This window comes from Megalobrama amblycephala, linkage group LG2, assembly GCF_018812025.1.
Source record: "Megalobrama amblycephala isolate DHTTF-2021 linkage group LG2, ASM1881202v1, whole genome shotgun sequence".
Lineage (NCBI taxonomy): Eukaryota > Metazoa > Chordata > Actinopteri > Cypriniformes > Xenocyprididae > Megalobrama > Megalobrama amblycephala.
The window spans coordinates 15179876-15199655 of NC_063045.1; the positions used below are offsets into that span (position 1 = coordinate 15179876).

At 38.1% G+C, this 19780-nt stretch overlaps 2 protein-coding genes across 6 annotated transcripts; one reads left to right on the forward strand and one right to left on the reverse strand.

Annotated features, from left to right (window-relative positions):
* Positions 1-3106: 3106 nt before the first annotated feature.
* btbd2a (BTB (POZ) domain containing 2a) lies at positions 3107-10729 on the reverse strand. 4 transcript variants are annotated; one of them, XM_048182972.1, is made up of 9 exons: positions 10095-10729; positions 9690-9809; positions 8918-9074; positions 8593-8698; positions 8299-8496; positions 5946-6138; positions 5708-5795; positions 5367-5513; positions 3107-4118 (listed from the first exon to the last, which is right to left on the reverse strand). In XM_048182972.1, exons 1-9 carry the CDS (start codon positions 10592-10594, stop codon positions 3957-3959), a joined length of 1671 nt encoding a protein of 556 aa, XP_048038929.1. In that variant the 5' UTR covers positions 10595-10729; the 3' UTR covers positions 3107-3956. The 4 variants fall into 4 exon arrangements, with proteins under 4 accessions (XP_048038929.1, XP_048038928.1, XP_048038931.1 ...); XM_048182971.1 differs by having other exon boundaries at positions 10005-10729; XM_048182974.1 differs by lacking the exon at positions 9690-9809 and having other exon boundaries at positions 10005-10729.
* Positions 10730-14776: 4047 nt separating this feature from the next.
* Positions 14777-19311, forward strand: hmg20b (high mobility group 20B). Of its 2 annotated transcripts, none has more exons than XM_048182989.1 (9): positions 14777-14912; positions 15677-15774; positions 15927-16157; positions 16268-16388; positions 16555-16610; positions 16696-16762; positions 16845-17060; positions 17144-17276; positions 18624-19311. In XM_048182989.1, exons 2-9 carry the CDS (start codon positions 15697-15699, stop codon positions 18634-18636), a joined length of 915 nt encoding a protein of 304 aa, XP_048038946.1. In that variant the 5' UTR covers positions 14777-14912; positions 15677-15696; the 3' UTR covers positions 18637-19311. The 2 variants fall into 2 exon arrangements, with proteins under 2 accessions (XP_048038946.1, XP_048038947.1); XM_048182990.1 differs by having other exon boundaries at positions 15936-16157.
* The last annotated feature ends 469 nt before the right edge of the window (positions 19312-19780 follow it).

The following is a 19780-nucleotide window of genomic DNA, read 5'->3' on the forward strand; positions in this document are numbered from 1 at the left end:
TTTGGTTAACCTTTCAAATTAATGCATGCATTTGTTCTAGGACTTTAGCCAGGCTAAATGTAATTTGATGCATGAAAATTGAGTAATGTAGTCTTCAATAGGTTGTTTAATAGGGATGGGCATTTTTCCAAAATATTGTATTTGAATATTTGGGCTTGTAAAAAACGAATATTCGAATACATAATTTATAAGCTTACATTAAATCTTAAGGTTTTCTTTTAGTTCAAAGCATTAATTGATATGTGCAAACAAAGAATATAAAGAACAAAAGCTTTAAAGGGTTAGTTCACCCAAAAATGAAAATTATGTCATTAATGACGCACCCTCATGTCGTTTCAAACCTTCGGAACACAGTTTAAGATATTTTAGATTTAGTCCGAGCACTTTCTGTCCCTCCATTAAAAATGTATGTACGGTATACTGTCCATGTCCAGAAAGGTAATGAAAACATCAAAGTAGTCCATGTGACATCAGTGGGTTAATTAGAAGTTTTTGAAGCATCTAAAATACATTTTGGTCCAAAAATAACAAAAACTACGACTTTATTCAGCATTGTCTTCTCTTCCGGGTCTGTGTATATCCACAATGACGCTGCTTCTTCTTCTTCTACGGCGGTTGGCATCCAGCTTATTGGTGTATTACCGCCCCCTTCTGCTCCGGACAGTGACACTGGTGACGTGTTATGTAGTGCGCCCGAGCTTCGTTTACAGTCTGAGGGAGACGCACGCTGTATTCAAGCTATTCTACATTGTTTGTATTTTGATATTGCTATATTTTTTTAAATGGTGCGTAGGTGTGCATGTAGCGGATGTCCTAATCGAGTCACTGTCCAGAGCAGAAGGGGGCGGTAATGCACCAATAAGCTGGTGAATATACAAAAAGCGGATATACAACAGACCCGGAAGAGAAGACAATGCTGAATAAAGTCGTAGTTTTTGTTAATTTTTGGACCAAAATGTATTTTAGATGCTTCAAAAACTTCTAACTAACCCACTGATGTCACATGGACTACTTTGATGATGTTTTTATTACCTTTCTGGACATGGACAGTATACCGTACATACATTTTCAATGGAGGGACAGAAAGCTCTCGGACTAAATCTAAAATATCTTAAACTGTGTTCCGAAGATGAACTGAGGTTTCATTTTTGGGTGAACTAACCCTTTAAGCTCAAGCAGCGCGAACGGGAAAAACACTAATAAAGCAGACAGCGCCAGTTATCGTACAAAACGTAGCATACATAATACACTCGAGTCAGTATATGGTTATCGTGTTTATATTGTTTAACATGTTCATGTTGAGAAAAACAATATCCACATGCTCGGGTGAGAAAACGAGCTGCTGACAGACGTTGCAGTGACACAATGATAATGATGATACATAACGGTGTGCTGAGCTAAGTTTCTAACAGCAGCACTTTGTTTTCTATTCGTAAATATATCTTCCTCGACGAAACATAAAGGAAGCCTATGTCTCAAAATCATTTTGCAATCAGACAAGTTATCATCTTGGCTCACTCGGGGATAATTTACAATTGCGCTTACCTGTCGTGAATGCAGTGATGGACAGCTGTCTTTCCTCATTCGACGGGTGTTTTGATTTCATGTGCTTTCTCATTATGGTGGTGATATTATGATAACTCAGTTTCATTAATTAATTTGATTAAAAGTAATTCCATTTTGTAAGATCATTTTCATCTAAGTAATTCCAAACTTCGCGAGGCAGACGACAACATTTTGTGACGATCAAATAAAATAAACTTGTTAAACACGCTCCACAGCGCCACCCAGTTTTAGTGCTTAGGATTTAAGATCGAATATTCGACTATTTGTGCACACCCCTACTGTTTAACTAATTAAATGTGCTGCATTTCTATCGCCTCCCAGTTTTGTTTCTCCCATTTCTGCCAAGTTAAAGGGTTAGTTCACCCAAAAATGAAAATTCTGTAATTTATTACTTACCCTCATGTCGTTCCACACCCATAAGACCTTTGTTAATCTTCGGAACACAAATTAAGATATTTTTGTTGAAATCCGATGGCTCCGTGAGGCCTGCATAGGGAGCAATGACATTTCCTCTCTCAAGATCCATAAAGGTACTAAAAACATATTTAAATCAGTTCATGCGAGTACAGTGGCTCAATATTAATATTATAAAGCGACGAGAATATTTTTGGTGCACCAAAAAAAACAAAATAACGACTTATTTAGTGATGGCCGATTTCAAAACACTGCTTCATGAAGCTTCAGAGCACAAATGAATCAGTGTATCAAATTTGCTGTTCGGAGCGCCAAAGTCACGTGATTTCAGCTGTTGGCAGTTTGACAAGTGATCTGAATCATGATTCCTGATTCATTTGTGCTCCGAAGCTGCATGAAGGAGTGTTTTGAAATCGGCCATCACAAATTATTTTGGGGTTTTTTGGCACACCAAAAATATTCTTGTCGCTTTATAATATTAATATTGAGCCACTGTACTCACATGAACCGATTTAAATATGTTTTTAGTACCTTTATGGATCTTGAGAGAGGAAGTACCTTTGCCGTCTATGCAGGCCTCACAGAGCCATCGGATTTCAACTAAAATATCTTAATTTGTGTTCTGAAGAAGAACGAAGGTCTTATGGGTGTGGAACGGCATGAGGGTGAGTAATAAATTACAGAATTTTCATTTTTGGGTGAACTAAACCTTTAAAGTCTACTCTTGACTAAGGTCCATTATAGTTAAAATTGATTGAATGCCAAGCTCTAATTCATGCGGCCTGTTAAGGCAATCACTTTATTAGTACATATTTAACGTCAAAGTATTAAACTTTAAGCACTCCCATTTGTCCCACACATTTGTGATGGGAACAAGAATAGGCAAACATGACTGGTGCGTTGGTTTCAAAGTAGTCTGACTTGGTGAGCAAAAATACCTACAGACTTTCAAGAAGAAACCTGAGATTCAACTTTTTTTTTTTTTTTCTTTCTTTTTTTTTTAAAGACCAAGTCACCAAAGAAGCATTCTAACAAGTTTTGCATAAACAAATGCCACTCACAAATATTAAATTGTTATTATTAGCTATTGTGTATGCTGCATAAATTAATCCGTTGTGACCCAAACTAGGGGTGCAGACTTTAATTAAATATACAGAAACAAGACAAGGACATTATATTTACAGCGCTTACAAGGTAAGCATTGGTACATTCATGAAGCTGTTTCCTGTTCATTTTCCTTATAATCAACATCTCAAGAAAATATTCAAATTCTGTAACAGAAATGTGTTCAGTATTTCACTGCAGTCAATACTTAGAGATTTTATACATAGTGGCATTGTGAATGCAAGTGCTCTTGTGGTTTATCACTATTAACAAGGTGGGGAACTATCTTAAAACAACACCATATAAACATCTACTGATCACACTGCCATCAAAGAAATCGAGTTTCACCTCTATCAAGGGGTGCAGGCCACTCAAAATGGGTACATAACAGTCAGTTTTACATTGAATTGAAGTCTTAAGATGTAGTGTACTTTCCCCAAACTTGCCGTTGCGCCTGGAGCTGAAGTGCATCAGTGCGATTTGAAGGACTGATAAGTTGAACAATCAAGGGTCAAACATGGGACCAAAAGAAACACCTCTTGTCAACATTCAAATAAAACGGACAAATGAGAGTTAATGAACTGTACCTGTAGTAGATCATTGCAATGACAGAGTTCAGCTATTCATTAATTAGCAATGAAATTGGCTGGTCATAACATCAAAGTGGTACTACGAGGTGCTACTTGGGAAGAAACAGAAACTGTACCCTAAGTACACTTTGAAGGACTGAATTCTCATGCTTCAAATCTTAAAAACAAAAGCCTTTAGAAATGAGAGATCAGTATTTGGTCACCAGTCTACATAGAGACCAGTGAATTGGCCACAAAATGCTATGCAAGAGTCTTCAATCATGAGATGATTCTGCTTGGTCATTATGTGTAGAAGATGACCTCTGGGATTTGTCCATCCTCTACGGAAGTGCCGTTGTTGTTGCCTGCAGCGTAGCAGAATGTAAAGCAGGTCTTGGTACCAGTAGCGGGGGCTTCATGTGTGACTTTACGCATCCCCTTGGTCCCATAATGAGAGTCTGGTCCCTGCAAAAGCATGAACCCATCAAAAGTTCATTTCAAATTCATATGAATGATTGACAATTTACTTAATTCATTGTAATTAAAGGATTAGTCCACTTTTAAATAAACTTTTCCTAATAAATTTACTCACCCCCATGTCATCCAAGATGTCCATGTCTTTCCTTCTTCAGTCGAAAAGAAATTAAAGTTTTTGATGAAAACATTCCAGGATTTTTTTTCCATATAGTAGACTTCAATGGGCACCAAACAGTTGAAGGTCAAAATTAGTTTCACTGCAGCTTCAAATTGTTATACATGATGCCAGATGAGAAATAAGGGTCTTATCTAGTGAAACCATCGCTCATTTTCTGAAAAAAATTTAAAATTATATAGGTTTTAACCATAAATGCTCATCTTGAACTAGCTCTCTTCTTCTTCTTTATTAGAATTCTGGCAGTGTAGACACTGCTAAGTGTAATACTGCCCTCCACAGGTCAAAGTTTGAACTAATTGTTATATACTAGCAAATTGCATATAAAAATTAGTTCAAAACTTTGACCTGTGGAGGGCAGTATTACACTTAGCAGTGTCTACACTGCTGGAATTCTAATAAAGAAGAAGAAGAAGAGAGCTAGTTCAAGATGAGCATTTATGGTTAAGACTTATATCATTTTCAATTTTTTTCAGAAAATGAGCGAAGGTTTCACTAGATAAGACCCTTATTTCTCATCTGGGATCGTGTAGAACAATTTGAAGCTGCAGTGTAACTAATTTTGACCTTCAACTGTTTGGTGCCCATTGAAGTCTACTATACTGTATGGAAAAAAATCCTGGAATGTTTTCATCAAAAACTTTTATTTCTTTTCGACTGAAGAAAGAAAGACATGGACATCTTGGATGACATGGGGGTGAGTAAATTATCAGGAAAAGTTTATTTAAAAGTGGACTAACTTTAAGCTTATTCTTTGGTAACAGAGGGATTTTAAGGGATCAAAAGGTGTGGTCCAGCAGGCAAAAAAAAGCTTTCTGTAGGTCAAAATGGCAAATTTGCTTGACAAACTTGAACCCAATGCAGAATCTTCATGGGGAAATTCATGCGAAATTCCCCATCACGCAGATTCCTATTTAAATTACTGGATTTTGACACAATGAACCATGATTCGCCACTTGCTATTGCATGTCGGTGGCATGTGGTATTTATAATAGCATAACAGCATATAAATGCCCTAAAAGCTAATAGACAAGGAAACTCCAATTCTGAGTCCGTTTTACCTTGAGGGTGGCGCAAGCAATGTAGTTGACGCTGGGAAGAATTTCCACAGGCTCCTTGAACATGACTCGGAAGGTACTGGCTGTTCCATCACAACTGAAGCCTGTGTCGTTCTGACCGAGAACTGTGTTGCTGTCTGTATGTATGATCTACATTAGAGGAAAACATGCACCATTACCACTTACCTACTGCCACATTTTCATATTTAAGCACAAAACAAAAGAAAAGTCATTGCACAGCAAGACTTGCAGCATAAAATCTGCTTCTTATTACAGCCAATTCTAGCCAAGAACCAAGAGTCATAGACTTGAAATGAAAATTATTGAAAATGCTTGCTTCTCACCTGGATGTTGACCTGATAGTCAGTTGGACCATGTATGGACCCATAGAGCCCAAATCCCACGACAAATATTCTGCGGTTCACTGAAAACCTGTAAGGAATTTGAATACAAGCATACAACAGTTATTAGCATTTAGCTTGTATATCAGGTTAAAAAAAAAAAATGGGTAGAATCAACTCCACAAGTTCCCTTTCAACATCTCAGCACTGTCAGTCGATGGTTTTAAAAACACACGCTTACCGGATGCGGTCACTGGTTCCGCTGTACCCCCAGCGGCTCTCCACCTGACTGAAACGCGTGATGCTGCACTCTTTCCCCCGTAGGCAACAGCGAGGTCGGTCAATAAACTCCACATGTGGTTTCGGATTGACCGTAAAATGCAGGAACAAACTGACCACCTCCCGATCTGTGAGTATACCAGACTGAGCTGGACCTACATTGCACACATACACAAGGTTTAGCACTACGGCTATTGCCACTCGGGAAGTCTGTTAGCTTAGACCAGGGGTGTCAAACTCAGCTCCTGGAGGGCTAATGTCCTGCAGAGTTTAGCTCCAACCCTACTTAAAGGGATAGTTCACCCAAAAATTTGCTGTTAATTTACTTCAGGCCATCCAAGACGTGGCTGACTTTTTTTCTTCAGTAGAAGATTTTTAGCTGAAACCATGGTCCTCTGTAATTCATATAATTGAAGTCAATGGGTGTCGTCACTTTGAGATTCAAAAAAACATGCAGACAAAACAAAATTAATACCCGCTGCTCCTGGCGATACATTGAGGTCTTAAGAAGCAAAACGATCGGTCTATGCAAGAAACTGAACATTATTTACAACATTTTTACCTCTAATCCACAGCCTTGGCAAACGGTCCTGAGCGCGTTCACAACAGTTTGGAGCGAAAGCTTTGTCGCATAATGTCGTACGCGCAGGAGCGACCTCACCAGCAGTACGAACGTCTAAAGCTGTTTAAAAGTACCGGTCATCACAATGGAAAAGTCAATCTTCCCGAGTGAGATTGTGCAAGTAAATGTAATTTTTTATTTTTAAATCAGTTGCAACAATCAGGATAAACACGGTTAAGTATCATTTTGATGACTGGTATACAACACTCGCCCTCCCTCTCTGTAGTAACAAAAAGCATCAGCTCATGTGTGAGGTCGCGCCCTCGCATACTGTACGTCATTATGCGACAGGAAGCTTGAGCTCCAGACTGTCGTGAACGCACTCAGGACCATTTGCCAAGGCTGTGAATTAGAGGTAAAAATAATAGCTTCTTGCATAGGCCGATGGTTTCACTTCTCAAGACCTCAATAGCCACGTTTCCACTGCCGGGCCAAAGGCGGGCGTGCTAGTGCATGCCAGGGCCGGTCGCGTTTCCAGTAGCCGCTTTTCCACTGTCGGGCCAGTGCGAGCCAGGGCTAACAGCGTGACAGGCTGGGCCTATGGCCACAGACCTTAGACCAAATTGCGTTTCCACTGCCGGTCCGCTGGCTCCGCAGCGCTGATCTAAAAACCGCCCTTAAACACACCTCCCTTGATCAAACGTCACACAACCCAACCCATTTCAGCGTGTAGACCAGCACCTGACTACGATTAGCTCCGCCTTTCACCTCGACCGCGCCTCAAGCCCCAGCTGGCCCGCTTTGGACCAAAGTTTTTTGGCACCGAGGAAGCACCGAAGAGGCACGATCAAGCCCCGGAAGTGACAGTAGCCGTGTTTCCACTGCCGGGCCAAAGGCGGGCGTGCTAGTGCGTGCCAGGGCCAGTCGCGTTTCCACTGTCACTTCCGGGGCTTGATCGTGCCTCTTCGGTGCTTCCTCGGTGCCAAAGGCACGGGTTTTTCGGCCCGCCGAAAACCTTGGTCCAAAGCGGGCCAGCTGGGGCTTGAGGCGCAGTCGAGGTGAAAGGCGGAGCTAATCGTAGTCAGGTGATGGTCTACATGCTGAAATGGGTTGGGTTGTGTGACGTTTGTCAAGGGATAAGGGCGGTTTTTAGTCAGCGCTGCGGAGCTAGTGGACTGACAGTGGAAACGCAATTTGATTTTGGCCTTGGTGCCTAAGGTCTGTGGCCATAGGCCCAGCCCAGCACGCTGTTAGCCCTGGCTGCACTGCCCAACAGTGGAAAAGCGGCTAATGTATCATCAGGGGCCACGGGTATTAATTTTGTTTTGAATCTCAAAGTGACGGCACCCATTGACTTCCATTATATCAATCACAGAAGACGACAGTTTCAGCTTCTTTACTGTTCTACTGAAGAAAAAAAAAGGCACCTACATCTTGGATGGCCTGAGAGTGAGTAACTTAACAGCAAATTTTCATTTTTGGGTGAATTATCCCTTTAAACACACTTGAACCAGCTAATCAACGTCTTCAGGATTACTAGAATCTTCAAGGCAGGTGTTTTGGAGCAGGTTGGAGTTACACTCTGCACGACAGTGGCCCTCCAGGAGAAGCTTAGACTATCAGATCCACTTTTGAGAAAAGCATTCAGGAAATTGTTTCATAACTGTAATAATTCCCACAATACAAATACTTTGATTACAGTTAATAAGTCGACAACAAGGTAAACTGGCATCAAGGATTTGATGAAAATTACCTGCTGCAAACTCTTCAATAGTCATGAGCGGGAAGCGAATAAGGGAAAGTGCTTTTCCCAACACTCGACGCTTGTTCTCCGGCGTGGGCTGTAACTGTTGCCTTTGGGCCTCAGCGTCCGCCCAACGAACCGCAGCCCCGAAGAGACGCACTTCCCGTACACCCAGCGTGTCTCTCTCCAAGACTGCCACGAGGGTGTCTGCACAGGAGGGAACATAAAACGGTCCATTTCTAACTCACTTTTCTGATTGTATTTTGTTGTGATATTTGAGCAGTTGATACTTAAGAGCAATACCAAGGTCAATATCTGTGAAGCCCTCGGCGGCTAGTGCGTCAGCTGTGTTCTTGTCGATATTTTCTAAGCAGAGACTAGCCAGCTGGGGCTCGTCAAAAAGCCGTGCCTGAAAGCAAAAGGAACCATGTTTTCATATAATCTATAATAGATTGTGCACAAAAGCAAACCACGAACACACTCAATAAGCTCGAGGCTCGGTTTGCTAGAATCTGAAAGGAGGCTGTCAAACATGGGAACTAAAGATGGCCGGGGGAACGAACTTGAAATAAAGGTGGCGTTCAATATGTCAGTTCCCAATGTCAACATGAAATCTGACTGTGATTACCTGGGTGAGCAACATAAACGCATTGTCAGCACGTAGATTTTTCTTCAAGAATTCGACGCAGTGGGCCTCGAGTGCAGGTACTGCGTACTTTTTGGCTGTGTACAGTGTGGTCATAACGGTCTCTGGTCCAATTTGCACTTCATCGGAGTATAAAAATCTGTATTTACAAAATGGAAAAAAAAAAAACACAATTATAGACTGACAGATTCACAGAAAGACATATAACTAAGCTACAAGACAATCTGTCAGATGGATTAGATACCCTGACAGACAGACAGACAGACAGACAGATAGATAGAGGACTACATAATGACAGACAGACAGAAAGTCAAAACGATAGACTAGATCGATCAGAACATTGGGCAGACAGATATAAATAGACAGAATGACAGACATTATTGATCCCTGTTTAATAGTGGTATGAGACTACTTCTGTCCACAGTGTCTATTTTAAAATTCTGGTTTATTTTCCCCTTGACAAACATTTACCATGGTAATGATTTCCACCAAAATATCAATGATCAATACTTTAAAACTATCAAAGAATCCAAAAGCTTCTCGCACTGTTGAAGGAGACTAGTAGCAACAGTAACTGTATGATATATTGGCGCAAACCAGTGGTATATATCATGAAAAATGTTCGTAAGGGTCTGCTGACTGCAGTTAAATGGCAGAGGGCACCTGAAGGACGTTACGACAACAGGGGTCAACACACAGAAGAGCAGTACAGAGCATTAAGCGTGCAGCGAAGCATTACGCGGCCCATTCTTACTTGAGAAGGGCTAGAAATGCAGCCGGTTCCACATCTGGCAGTTCAATTTCGGTCGACGTTGTTGCCATGCCACCGTTGAACATGGCATCAAAGACGGCACTTCCCACAGCGAGAGCAAATCTGCGAAGAGCAACGGGATCGGGCTGTAAATACGGCCATTTGAGGAATAAATATGGATTTATCCTCGCCGAAACAAATACTTTAATTTATTAATCGAGCGGGAGAGTTTGGCATTAGCTTTTTATTGCAATATACAAAGTAATTAAAAAAATGACTCCAAATAAAACATACAAACATACCGCTATTCATCCCTACCTGTGCGCTGGAATGCGCTGCACTCCCATTCCCTTCCCAACCAAAAAATGGACGTCACTTAGCACTTCGTTGTTAAACAAAAATGCAAACCTTTCTTTCACTGTACTTTTTGTCGCTTGCCAGTTGTAGACCGGCTCTCGATAAACCAAAACCGAAGCCGGGCTGCTGGGAAGCGAGGGGACGGCGGCGGACGCATCGGCGGATGCGGTAGACGCGGACGAAGATGATGATGATGATGTCGCCGTCATGTTTGACGCAGCGCCTGAAGTCGCTCCGCTCTGACCGACCGACTGCCGGGAAGGGTTCTGCGCGCTCGGCGTGCTTCTCACCGCAGTCTCGGCGCCTCCGCCGTTTTCCGGGCCTGATTGGGGGTTCGAATTCCCCGCGCTCCGGTTAATCCCCCCGACTGCACCCATAGATCCCCCGTTGCTCGCGGGTGAAGAATGGGCGCTGTTGCTCGGCGGTGCATTGCCAAGTGGCCCCGAATTAGACAAGTTTAGACATGAGGATCGGCTATTGCTTTCACCCGCAGCCATCTTGGATGGTGAACACTGCAGGCTTTGCTGGAATAAACATACACAACAGCGCATAACCAGAAATACTGGCCAAATGACTGCCTTCCCACAAGAGACTTGAACATCATCGAACCCCTTTTTAATTAGTTTGGCCTTCCTGTCTGTAATTAATTTTAGTTTTCATGCTTAGGTAGTGACAGTTTTATTCTCTAGCTGACGATTTATTGGAGAGGAGGCAGGTGTTCTTGGAAATTTCTTATTTTAGAAAGTGTAAATGTGGACAGTGGCATGAAACTGAGAGCAACTTTTCCCACATGTCACAAATTAAGTGTTTTAATTCAGTTAAACCATATGAAGCCGATAACAGTTACTAGAAGTGTGTGAATAGCAGGCTGCAATTCTACAGGTTCTTGACTCGCATCCGTTTTTTCTTTATTTTTTACCTGTTTTTTATTTTATCATTATATTTATATTCAATAAATATAATTTTGTTTTCTTTTATAGAATCTATTATGAGAATACCTATAACTTCGAAGGTCACCACAGTAATGCAAAAAAATTCCCACAAACCTGCATATATATATATATATATATATATATATATATATATATATATATATATATATATAGGAATTTTAAATTGTGATTTAGGTAAAATCTTAAATTTGAAGGAAAAAAAAAAATATATATATATATATATATATATATATATATATATATATATATATATATATATAGCGGAAATGAGTACATCCCCCTTGAAAAGTAACATTTTAAACAATATCATTGAACACAAAAACTATTTTCAAAATGTTGACAAGACTAAGTTTTATATAACATCTGTTTATAACTTAGAGAACAACATTTTCAGTTTTACTCAAATTAGGGTGATGCATAAATGAGTACACCCCACTGAAAGTCTCTGGAGCAAAGCTAAATTTTAGACTACAAATGTCTAATTTAACAAGAATTCAACCACAGGTGAGTCTAATTATTCATTACACAGGTGTCCAGCAGACAGTTGCCTATAAACGGGTGTTAAAACCCCTTCCCATTTCATGCTGTCAGCAATGGCACCACATGGAAGAGAAATGTCACAAGACCTGAGAAAGAAAATAATTTCTCTACACCAGAAAGGTGAAGGCTACAAGAAGATCAGCAAAGCTTTACTTATCAGTCAGAATACTGTAGCAAAAGTGGTACAAAAATTTAAAAAAAGATGGAACTGCAACAATCTCACAGAGATGTCCAGGTTGTCCACAAAATTTAACACCTCGACGGGAGCGTCTTCTGATGAGAAGGGTTGAAGAAAATCGGCATGCAAGTTCACTGCAGTTCTCTAAAGAAGTAGAAAGCCAACCTGAGGTGACTATTTCCCATGACACTGCAGAGGAATGGCATGCATGGGTGCCGTCCACGAAAGAAGCCTCTCCTAAAGCTCAGGCACAAACAAGCCCGCCTAGAGTTTGCCAGGGCCCAAGCTGACAAAGACGAAGACTACTGGGACTATAAAGAAAAATGCATGGTGCCTACAGTGAAACATGGTGGTGACAGTGTCCTTATGTGGGGCTGCATGAGTGCTGCTGGTGTCGGGGAGCTGCATTTCATTGATGGCATCATGAATTCACAGATGTACTGCTTTATACTGAGAGAGAAGATGCTACCGTCACTCCGTGCCCTTAGTCATCGTTGGATTTCTGAAGAACAGGGTGAAAGTGATTCAGCTCCTGATCTGAACCCATTCGAACACCTATGGGGAATTCTGAAGAGACAAGTTGAGCATCACTCTCCATCCAGCATCCAGTCTCTAAAAGAGGTCATTCTTGAAGAATGGAAAAAGATAGATGTTGCAAAATGTCGCCAACTTGTTCATTCCATGCCTAGAAGACTTGGTGCTGTCATTAAAAACCATGGAGGCCATACAAACTACTAGATGTAGTAGTTTTTGTAGTCTAATATTTAGCTTTGCTCCAGAGACTTTCAGCGGGGTGTACTCCTCACCCTAATTTGAGTAAAACTGAAAAATGTGTAATCTAAGTTCTATTATTAACCTTACTTTCATGTTATAAGTTAAACAGATGTCATAGTAAACTTAGTCTTGTCAACATTTTGGAAATAGTTTTTGTGTTTGAGATTGTTTAAAATGTTACTTTTCAAAGGGGGTGTACTCATGTACGCTGAGCACTGTATATAGCCTATACTTTTTTCTTTTTTTTTAAACATTCAATAACTTTTCAGATTTATTTAAATATAAAGTCTTCTAACAATAAACATATTTCATGTTTCCTCCAAACTATTTTTTTTTTTCTTTTTCTTGAGTATCAAGACAGGCACAATGAAAGGTCAGTGAACATTTATGAATTGTGTGTGGCACAAACACATTATCTTTGCTTGAAGATAACCTGTGTAATTTTGGCCAAATTAAAGATACGTTGTGTAAAAATCTACATATGTGGTGCATGCAGAATTTAACAGGTCACACAAACATTTTAAACATTTGTCTTCAGGTTAAAGTAGAAAAACTAAAATGTTTTTGGGTGGCTATACCTCTCAGTATAGTGCTTTGAAAATCAACAATTACTAATCGCATTTAAAGGTGAATCCAGTTATAAGGGAAAGGAAAACTAATGTGCATTCTAAAAATCAAAATAATTTGAATAATGTTTCTAGGATACATAATATTGACTCATTCCTACTTAAACAGGCTGAAATGTGTTTATTTTATAAAACTTATTGTTTTGAGGATGTTACCATATAGACATTGGAGTTTTTTTGAGCTGCACAATTCTGAAAATTGATCATAATTTATTTTTTTATTTTTTTAAACAGAGAACACAATTACTAGGTTCTGACAAAATGTTAGTTGTTACAGTTTATTTAAAAATATAAAATAATTTGAATTATTTTTTAATCAGTTTGAATAAATTTAATGGGAGGCACCGCAGTGCAACCTCAACATGAACAGCGTCAGCCAATACTGAGCCGTTTGGATGCAAACACGGAAGCGTTGCACTGCGTTCGCTGCGTCAACTGCGTAGGAGACTGACAGGGTAGAGAAGAAATTGTTGAAGTTGTTATTTTTGTTTTGTTTTTGCGCACAAAAAGTATTCTCGTCGCTTCATAACATTAAGATTGAACCACTATAGTCACATAGACTATTTTAACAATGACTTTACTACTTCTCTGGACCTTGAATGTGGTTATTTCATTGCTTTCTATGGGAGCTAAAAAATTTAATAAAAAATATCTTAATTTGTGTTCTGAAGATGAATGAATGTCTTGCGGGTTTGGAACGACATGAGGGGAGTAATTAATGACAGAAATTTCATTTTGGGGTGAACTAAGCCTTTAAGTGGTTTGCTCTAATGATCGGTTCTGTGAGAACGCATAGAGGAGCATGTCCATTGGCTGCAACGTGCAGATATTATGGCCAATCATAAAAGTCGATTGCACAACAAACTGTAGAATACTCCGCTGCATTTTTTATTATATATTTTTTATTGCACAATGTTTTTGTGTTTAATTCGAATCTCTTTCATAGGCTATTGAGTAAATAAAATATAGAAAACCTTTTTATTTCCTTAAAAAAAATCTAACCAATTTGAACTCGGACTCTGGGTGTATATACAAATAAATAATTATTAAAATATTTGATTAATTAACTTGATAGAGCAGTACAATTTTTATTTTATTTTTTGTTATTGCTGAGATTAATAATGCTACTTTTGCCAGTACAATGACAACAAAAGTAAATTATTCAATTTTATATAAAATCAATTATTTCTCCCACAGAATAAATGATTTTTGCATTTGCTATGACACTACAAAACCATAGTTAATGTGCTAAAGTAAAACCAGTTAATTTTGTAGTTACTATAGTTTTACAACAAAAACCATAGTAAAACCATAGTTACATTTCATAAGAGGTTTATTAGACATGTAAATCATCAATAATTATTCATTTAAATTCCAAGGATTTAACACTACCTTATCATGAAGTACCGGAAATGCTAGAAACGTAAAGAAAAATAATTTATGTGAGATATCTCAGATTTAAAGAGAAGTTTAGTTGGTGTGATGGAAGGAAATAAAGGGTGCCTGTCTGTTCGAAAATATGACTTAATGAACTGATTCAAGTTTACTCAATAATTTGTAGCCAAACTGTTGAATATAATTCTGTAGTCATAACAGAAAATGCTCTTAGGAAAGCGGCTTTGATCTTATCCATAATAACAACTTTATTTCCAGTCATGCGCAATGCAAACGAAGCACGTTGCCGTTCACCCCGCCCAACAAAACCCACAAACCAATCAAAACCTCCAAGGAACTGTCAATCAAACCAACGTTTGTGGCGGAGCTAGCGTGTGAGTTAAGAAAACAGGCACTAATTTAGGTAAGTGTCTAATATTGTGTATTATCCGCACGAACGATACTGATAAATACAAACAGATAGATATAAATATATTTAAATAAACTTTCGAAATGAAGACGCAATTTATTTAAGTCATCTGAGTTTCAGCAGAGGCTAGTTAGCTAACAATGCTACTTTAGCTAATAATAATAATAACCGGTGAAGCAGAGAGAAGTCATTTTTAAACATTATTGCACCAAAAACTCCAACTCACCTGCACGCTTACATCTTTTATGTACAAAACACGAATAAGCCAACAGTCTGTTTATATAATGGCTGTGTTTCCAAAAATAAATAATGATGCCTATCTTGATAACATTTTGCTGCCCAACAGTGTTATTTTAGTATCATTAGGATACCATAATAGTTTTCGTTAATATTTTAAATTAGTTTGTTTATATTTTCAATGTTCGTTAAAGTTTTAATAATTTTGTTTGGTCATTTTTATACATTTATTTTACTTCAGTACGTCAAGTTAAACTAAAATAAAACTAGCTGAAATAAAAGTTTAAGATTTTTTTTTTTCCCAGTTAATGCTCATTTTATTTCAAGTAATGAAAAAGTTTTTTTGTTTTGTCAGTTTTAGATTTAGTTAACTATAATAACAATGCTACCCAAATATGTAGTGGTAGATCTAAAAGTGCAAACATCACTGTTGCTTAAACGCAACCAATGCATGTGTGATATATATAAAAAAAAAAAAAAGTATTTAATCCAGTCTGATACTCTTTAATTCTGTGTCCCAGAATTCCTTGAACTCCATGTTATGGGTGGTGTAAAGCAAGAGCAAACTGATGCTCCTGCATCTAAAGACTCTCAACACACTGACTCGGCACAGGAGGAGGTAAGATCAGGACTTCTTCAATAAACTTGTCTATTATATATCACAGAAGTAATTCAAATATGTAATTGAGTCATTGTAAAAGGTCAACATGGTCAAGCACACTTATATTTTCCTAAAACTCTCTTCCCAAATTTGATTCATATCAATTTGAGTTGTTACAGAATCAGTCGACTTCACAGCCGGTAAAGAAGCGAGGCTGGCCAAAAGGGAAGAAGAGAAAGAAGGTTTTACCAAATGGCCCCAAGGCTCCGGTTACTGGTTACGTGCGTTTCCTGAATGAGAGACGCGAACACATCCGAGCCCTTCACCCGGATCTTCCCTTCCCGGAAATTACCAAGAGACTCGGAGCAGAATGGAGCCGTCTGGCTCCTCATGATAAGCAGGTATTATTATTATTATTATATTTTCTGTGAATTGACAGACAAATTGTTTCCTTTTTAAGCTGGAATATCATCCTTCTGATGAAATTGAACTATTTTCTTTTTTTTTACAGCGCTACCTAGATGAAGCCGAAAGGGACAAAATGCAGTATGCACGAGAACTCAGGGAGTATCAGAAAAGTGAAGCTTATCAGATCACATGTTCAAAAGTTCAGGACAAGAGAATAAAGAGAGGTGACACATTTTTTTGGTCTTATTTTAGTACTTTTCTGGTCATTTTTTTCCCATGTCTGTTTGTATTTGCCTTTTTGTGCAGTATGCTCTAATTTAGCAATGGTGCAAGTATTGGTTTTAGAGCGATCCATTTATTCTAATTTATTCATTCTAAAAAAAATTACAGAAGAGGTGGCTTCTGTCATTATCAATGCCAACAGTTCAGGATCTACAGGTTTTAAGGTAAGTGTACAAACAAAGCTTTTCAAATTCTTGGAAGACATGGAAATTGTTCTTGCAACCTGGCTCATGAAATGATTTCCTTCAGAACTCGGACTTCACAACCAGATTTGATGTCCCTATTTTCACAGAAGAATTTCTTGACCAAAACAAAGGTAAGTTAGGTTTTTTTAGAGAGCCAACCATAAACCTCAACATGCAAGCTGTTTTGTTTTTTTTAAATTATGCAATTCCCAGCACGTGAAGCGGAGCTCCGACGACTGCGCAAGGCTAACGTGGAGTTTGAAGAGCAGAATGCGGTTCTCCAGAAGCACATTGCCGACATGTTCAGCGCTAAAGAGCGACTGGAAGCTGAACTGGGCCAGGATGAGCTTCGCACCCAGGCTCTACAGCGCCACCTACAGGCGATCAAACAGACACTGGTCAGCAGCCTGGCCACTGTACCCTTGCCAGGTTAGTACAAAACTGTGACCGTAATGCTAGTAACCTTGATAGATAATTTGTCGCAATGGGAAACAAATTTGTTTTTCATTCAGGCACGGGCGAGACACCATCGATTGGAACGCTGGACTCGTACCTGAGTCGCTTGAGTAGTGCTTTAGAGAGCAGGCCTCATGAGCATCGCGGCTTAGTCCTTAAGCTACAAGAGCTCTTAGCTCACCTAGACAGGTAAAAATTGTGCAACACTACTGGTCGGCAAAGAACACAAATTAAGTGCTTGAGTACAGATACCCTAATAATCTATTACTCCAGTTAAAGTATAAGTACTCATTTTAAATTTTACTTGAGTATAAAAGTACTTGGTTATTAATGTACTTAACCCTCATGTTGTGTTCGGGTCATTTTGACCCGGAGATGATTTTTTTTCCCAAAAAAAATGTTAATGTTATCGCATTGGAATAAAACTTACTGACTTTGCTCACACTAAACTACTTCCAAAATAATTTGGGATAATTTTGTACTTTTTTGTAACCCCACCCCCCCACTTTATTACAGTTTTTCCTGGTCAAAAATGGCCGGCTTAAAAAAATAGCTTATAAATCTCTCGTTATGCAATATTATCACCAAATATTGGATTCAATCTTTTTGTCAACTTGTTTTCTTTGGATTAGGTTTTGTATTTATTTTCGAAACTGATTATCATATGCCCCATTGGTGTGTTTTTAGCATAAGGATAAAGTATTAAAAGTAAAAACATTCAAAAACGTGAATTTCCATACATTGGTCAATTTTGATATTTTTATGTTATTTGGCTTTTCATAACATTAATTTCAGACTAGTGGAAAGAAAGAATGCAAAATACACTTTTAAGTGTTTATCTATTTGCATATTTGTATTTCAATTGCAATACATATATTTTCTCAAAATGTGTTTTTTTTCTTCACGCACTAGCATGAGCCAGAAATCTCCACTTTAGTATATACATACACAAAACTTTACAGTTTTATTATTACTAATTATATTCTGAAGGTTTTTAAAGAGTGTTTTTGTTTCCCTGTATATAATTAGCCTGATTTTATACAGCATTTTAGTGATAAAAAGAGATATCCAAAATCCCCTCTCAAAACTTTTGACACTAGTATGTCAACAAAATGAAATAGTAAAATAAAACTTAGCTTTATTGTATGTTCAGATTTTTGTTCTGGAAATGTATGCAAATTATTTCATTTTTAATTAGATAATTCCTGGTTTACATATTTAAAAATAACATTTCAGAAAATGTAATACAAAAAAAGTTTTTACTGTAATCAATCAACTGGGGAAGTCTGTGATATCTGTTAGTTCTATTAGTTTGATCTGCGGTGTCTTGCCTTAATTCAACTGTGCAACAAGTGTAAATAAAATATAACAGTATTTTAAATAAAGTACAGATACTTGAAAAATGTTCTTAAGTAAAATAGTAAAAAGTAAAAAAAAATGGAGTAAAAATACTTTGTTACTCTCTGTCTTCCACTGCATAAGCTCATACTATCTGGTAGTCATCGTTTCTTCTTTTTCTTCTTCTTTTTCTTCCAGTGAGAAGCTTTGAAGGGTGGGATCTAAAGGTTTTACATCAGGCTGACCAAAGTATTCAGGAGGCCTGGGACCCCCATGATCTGCCTCGAATGTGTCTGCCTCACAAGGTGCAACAAGGGCCATACGGTTACGGTTTAATTGGATATTTTCACACGGCTAGCTCGACCGATAAGCTAATTTGTTAACACTGGTGCCAGCGGATTCTAAACTTCTTGACATTAATCACCTAATGAACCATATTGCTGTTTTGACAATTACAGCAGATCATGTGAAGACTAACTCCAGAACCACAGAAAGCATGGATTAAAGATATTGTTTTGAAATGTAAAGTGCAGTGTTTTACATTGGTTATCCTGAAGCCTTACTGCACAGCGCTATGGATTGCAAGAAGCTCTTGAGAATTTCTGCGCCATGATTTTTACTCTAAACATTGAGTAACATTCTTAGTCATAATGTTTTCTGAATTAAAATTCCTGAATAATGTTTATTTTTGGTTGTATTCCCTTTTGAACAAAACTTAAATCAGTTGGCATTGCAAAAAGTGATGAATTCTAGCATTAAAATATTTAATGTGTCAGAGTTTACACTGCTTTAAGTGATGTACTTGAATTTTTTGACTGTATGAATTATTTTAATATGGGGGGAAAAAACTTTTGGTGGAAAAAGATAATAAAATCAGGTAAGAATGGCTTTGCTTTCTTTTAAATTATTTCATTGTTTTTCTGTGGTTGAATCTATATCCAGTAGAGGGTGACATTGACCACAACATAAAGAAAGGTCTTATAGTCTGAAGAAAAAAGGGAGTGTTCCCTTGAGCAAAAAAACTCATCCTTTGGAATTACATTTTTGGTACATCGTATTTAACTTTTTTTCCCCTCCGAGCTTAAGAATAGACTGTGACTTACTGAGTCACAGCTAAAACATATGAAAATCATATAAAATGTCATATAAAATGATTTAATAAATCACAATTGACCTGCAAAAGGTCATTTTAATTGTATAATTGCTAATTGTTGTTTTGAAAGATAATAAATAAATATATATTATAATTTTTCTCAAAAAATTAGGAAAAGTCATAAAAGAAGATAATATTATGGACAGACCACCTCAGTCACCATTCACTTTGATATAATCTTTTTCGATAATAAAAGTTAATG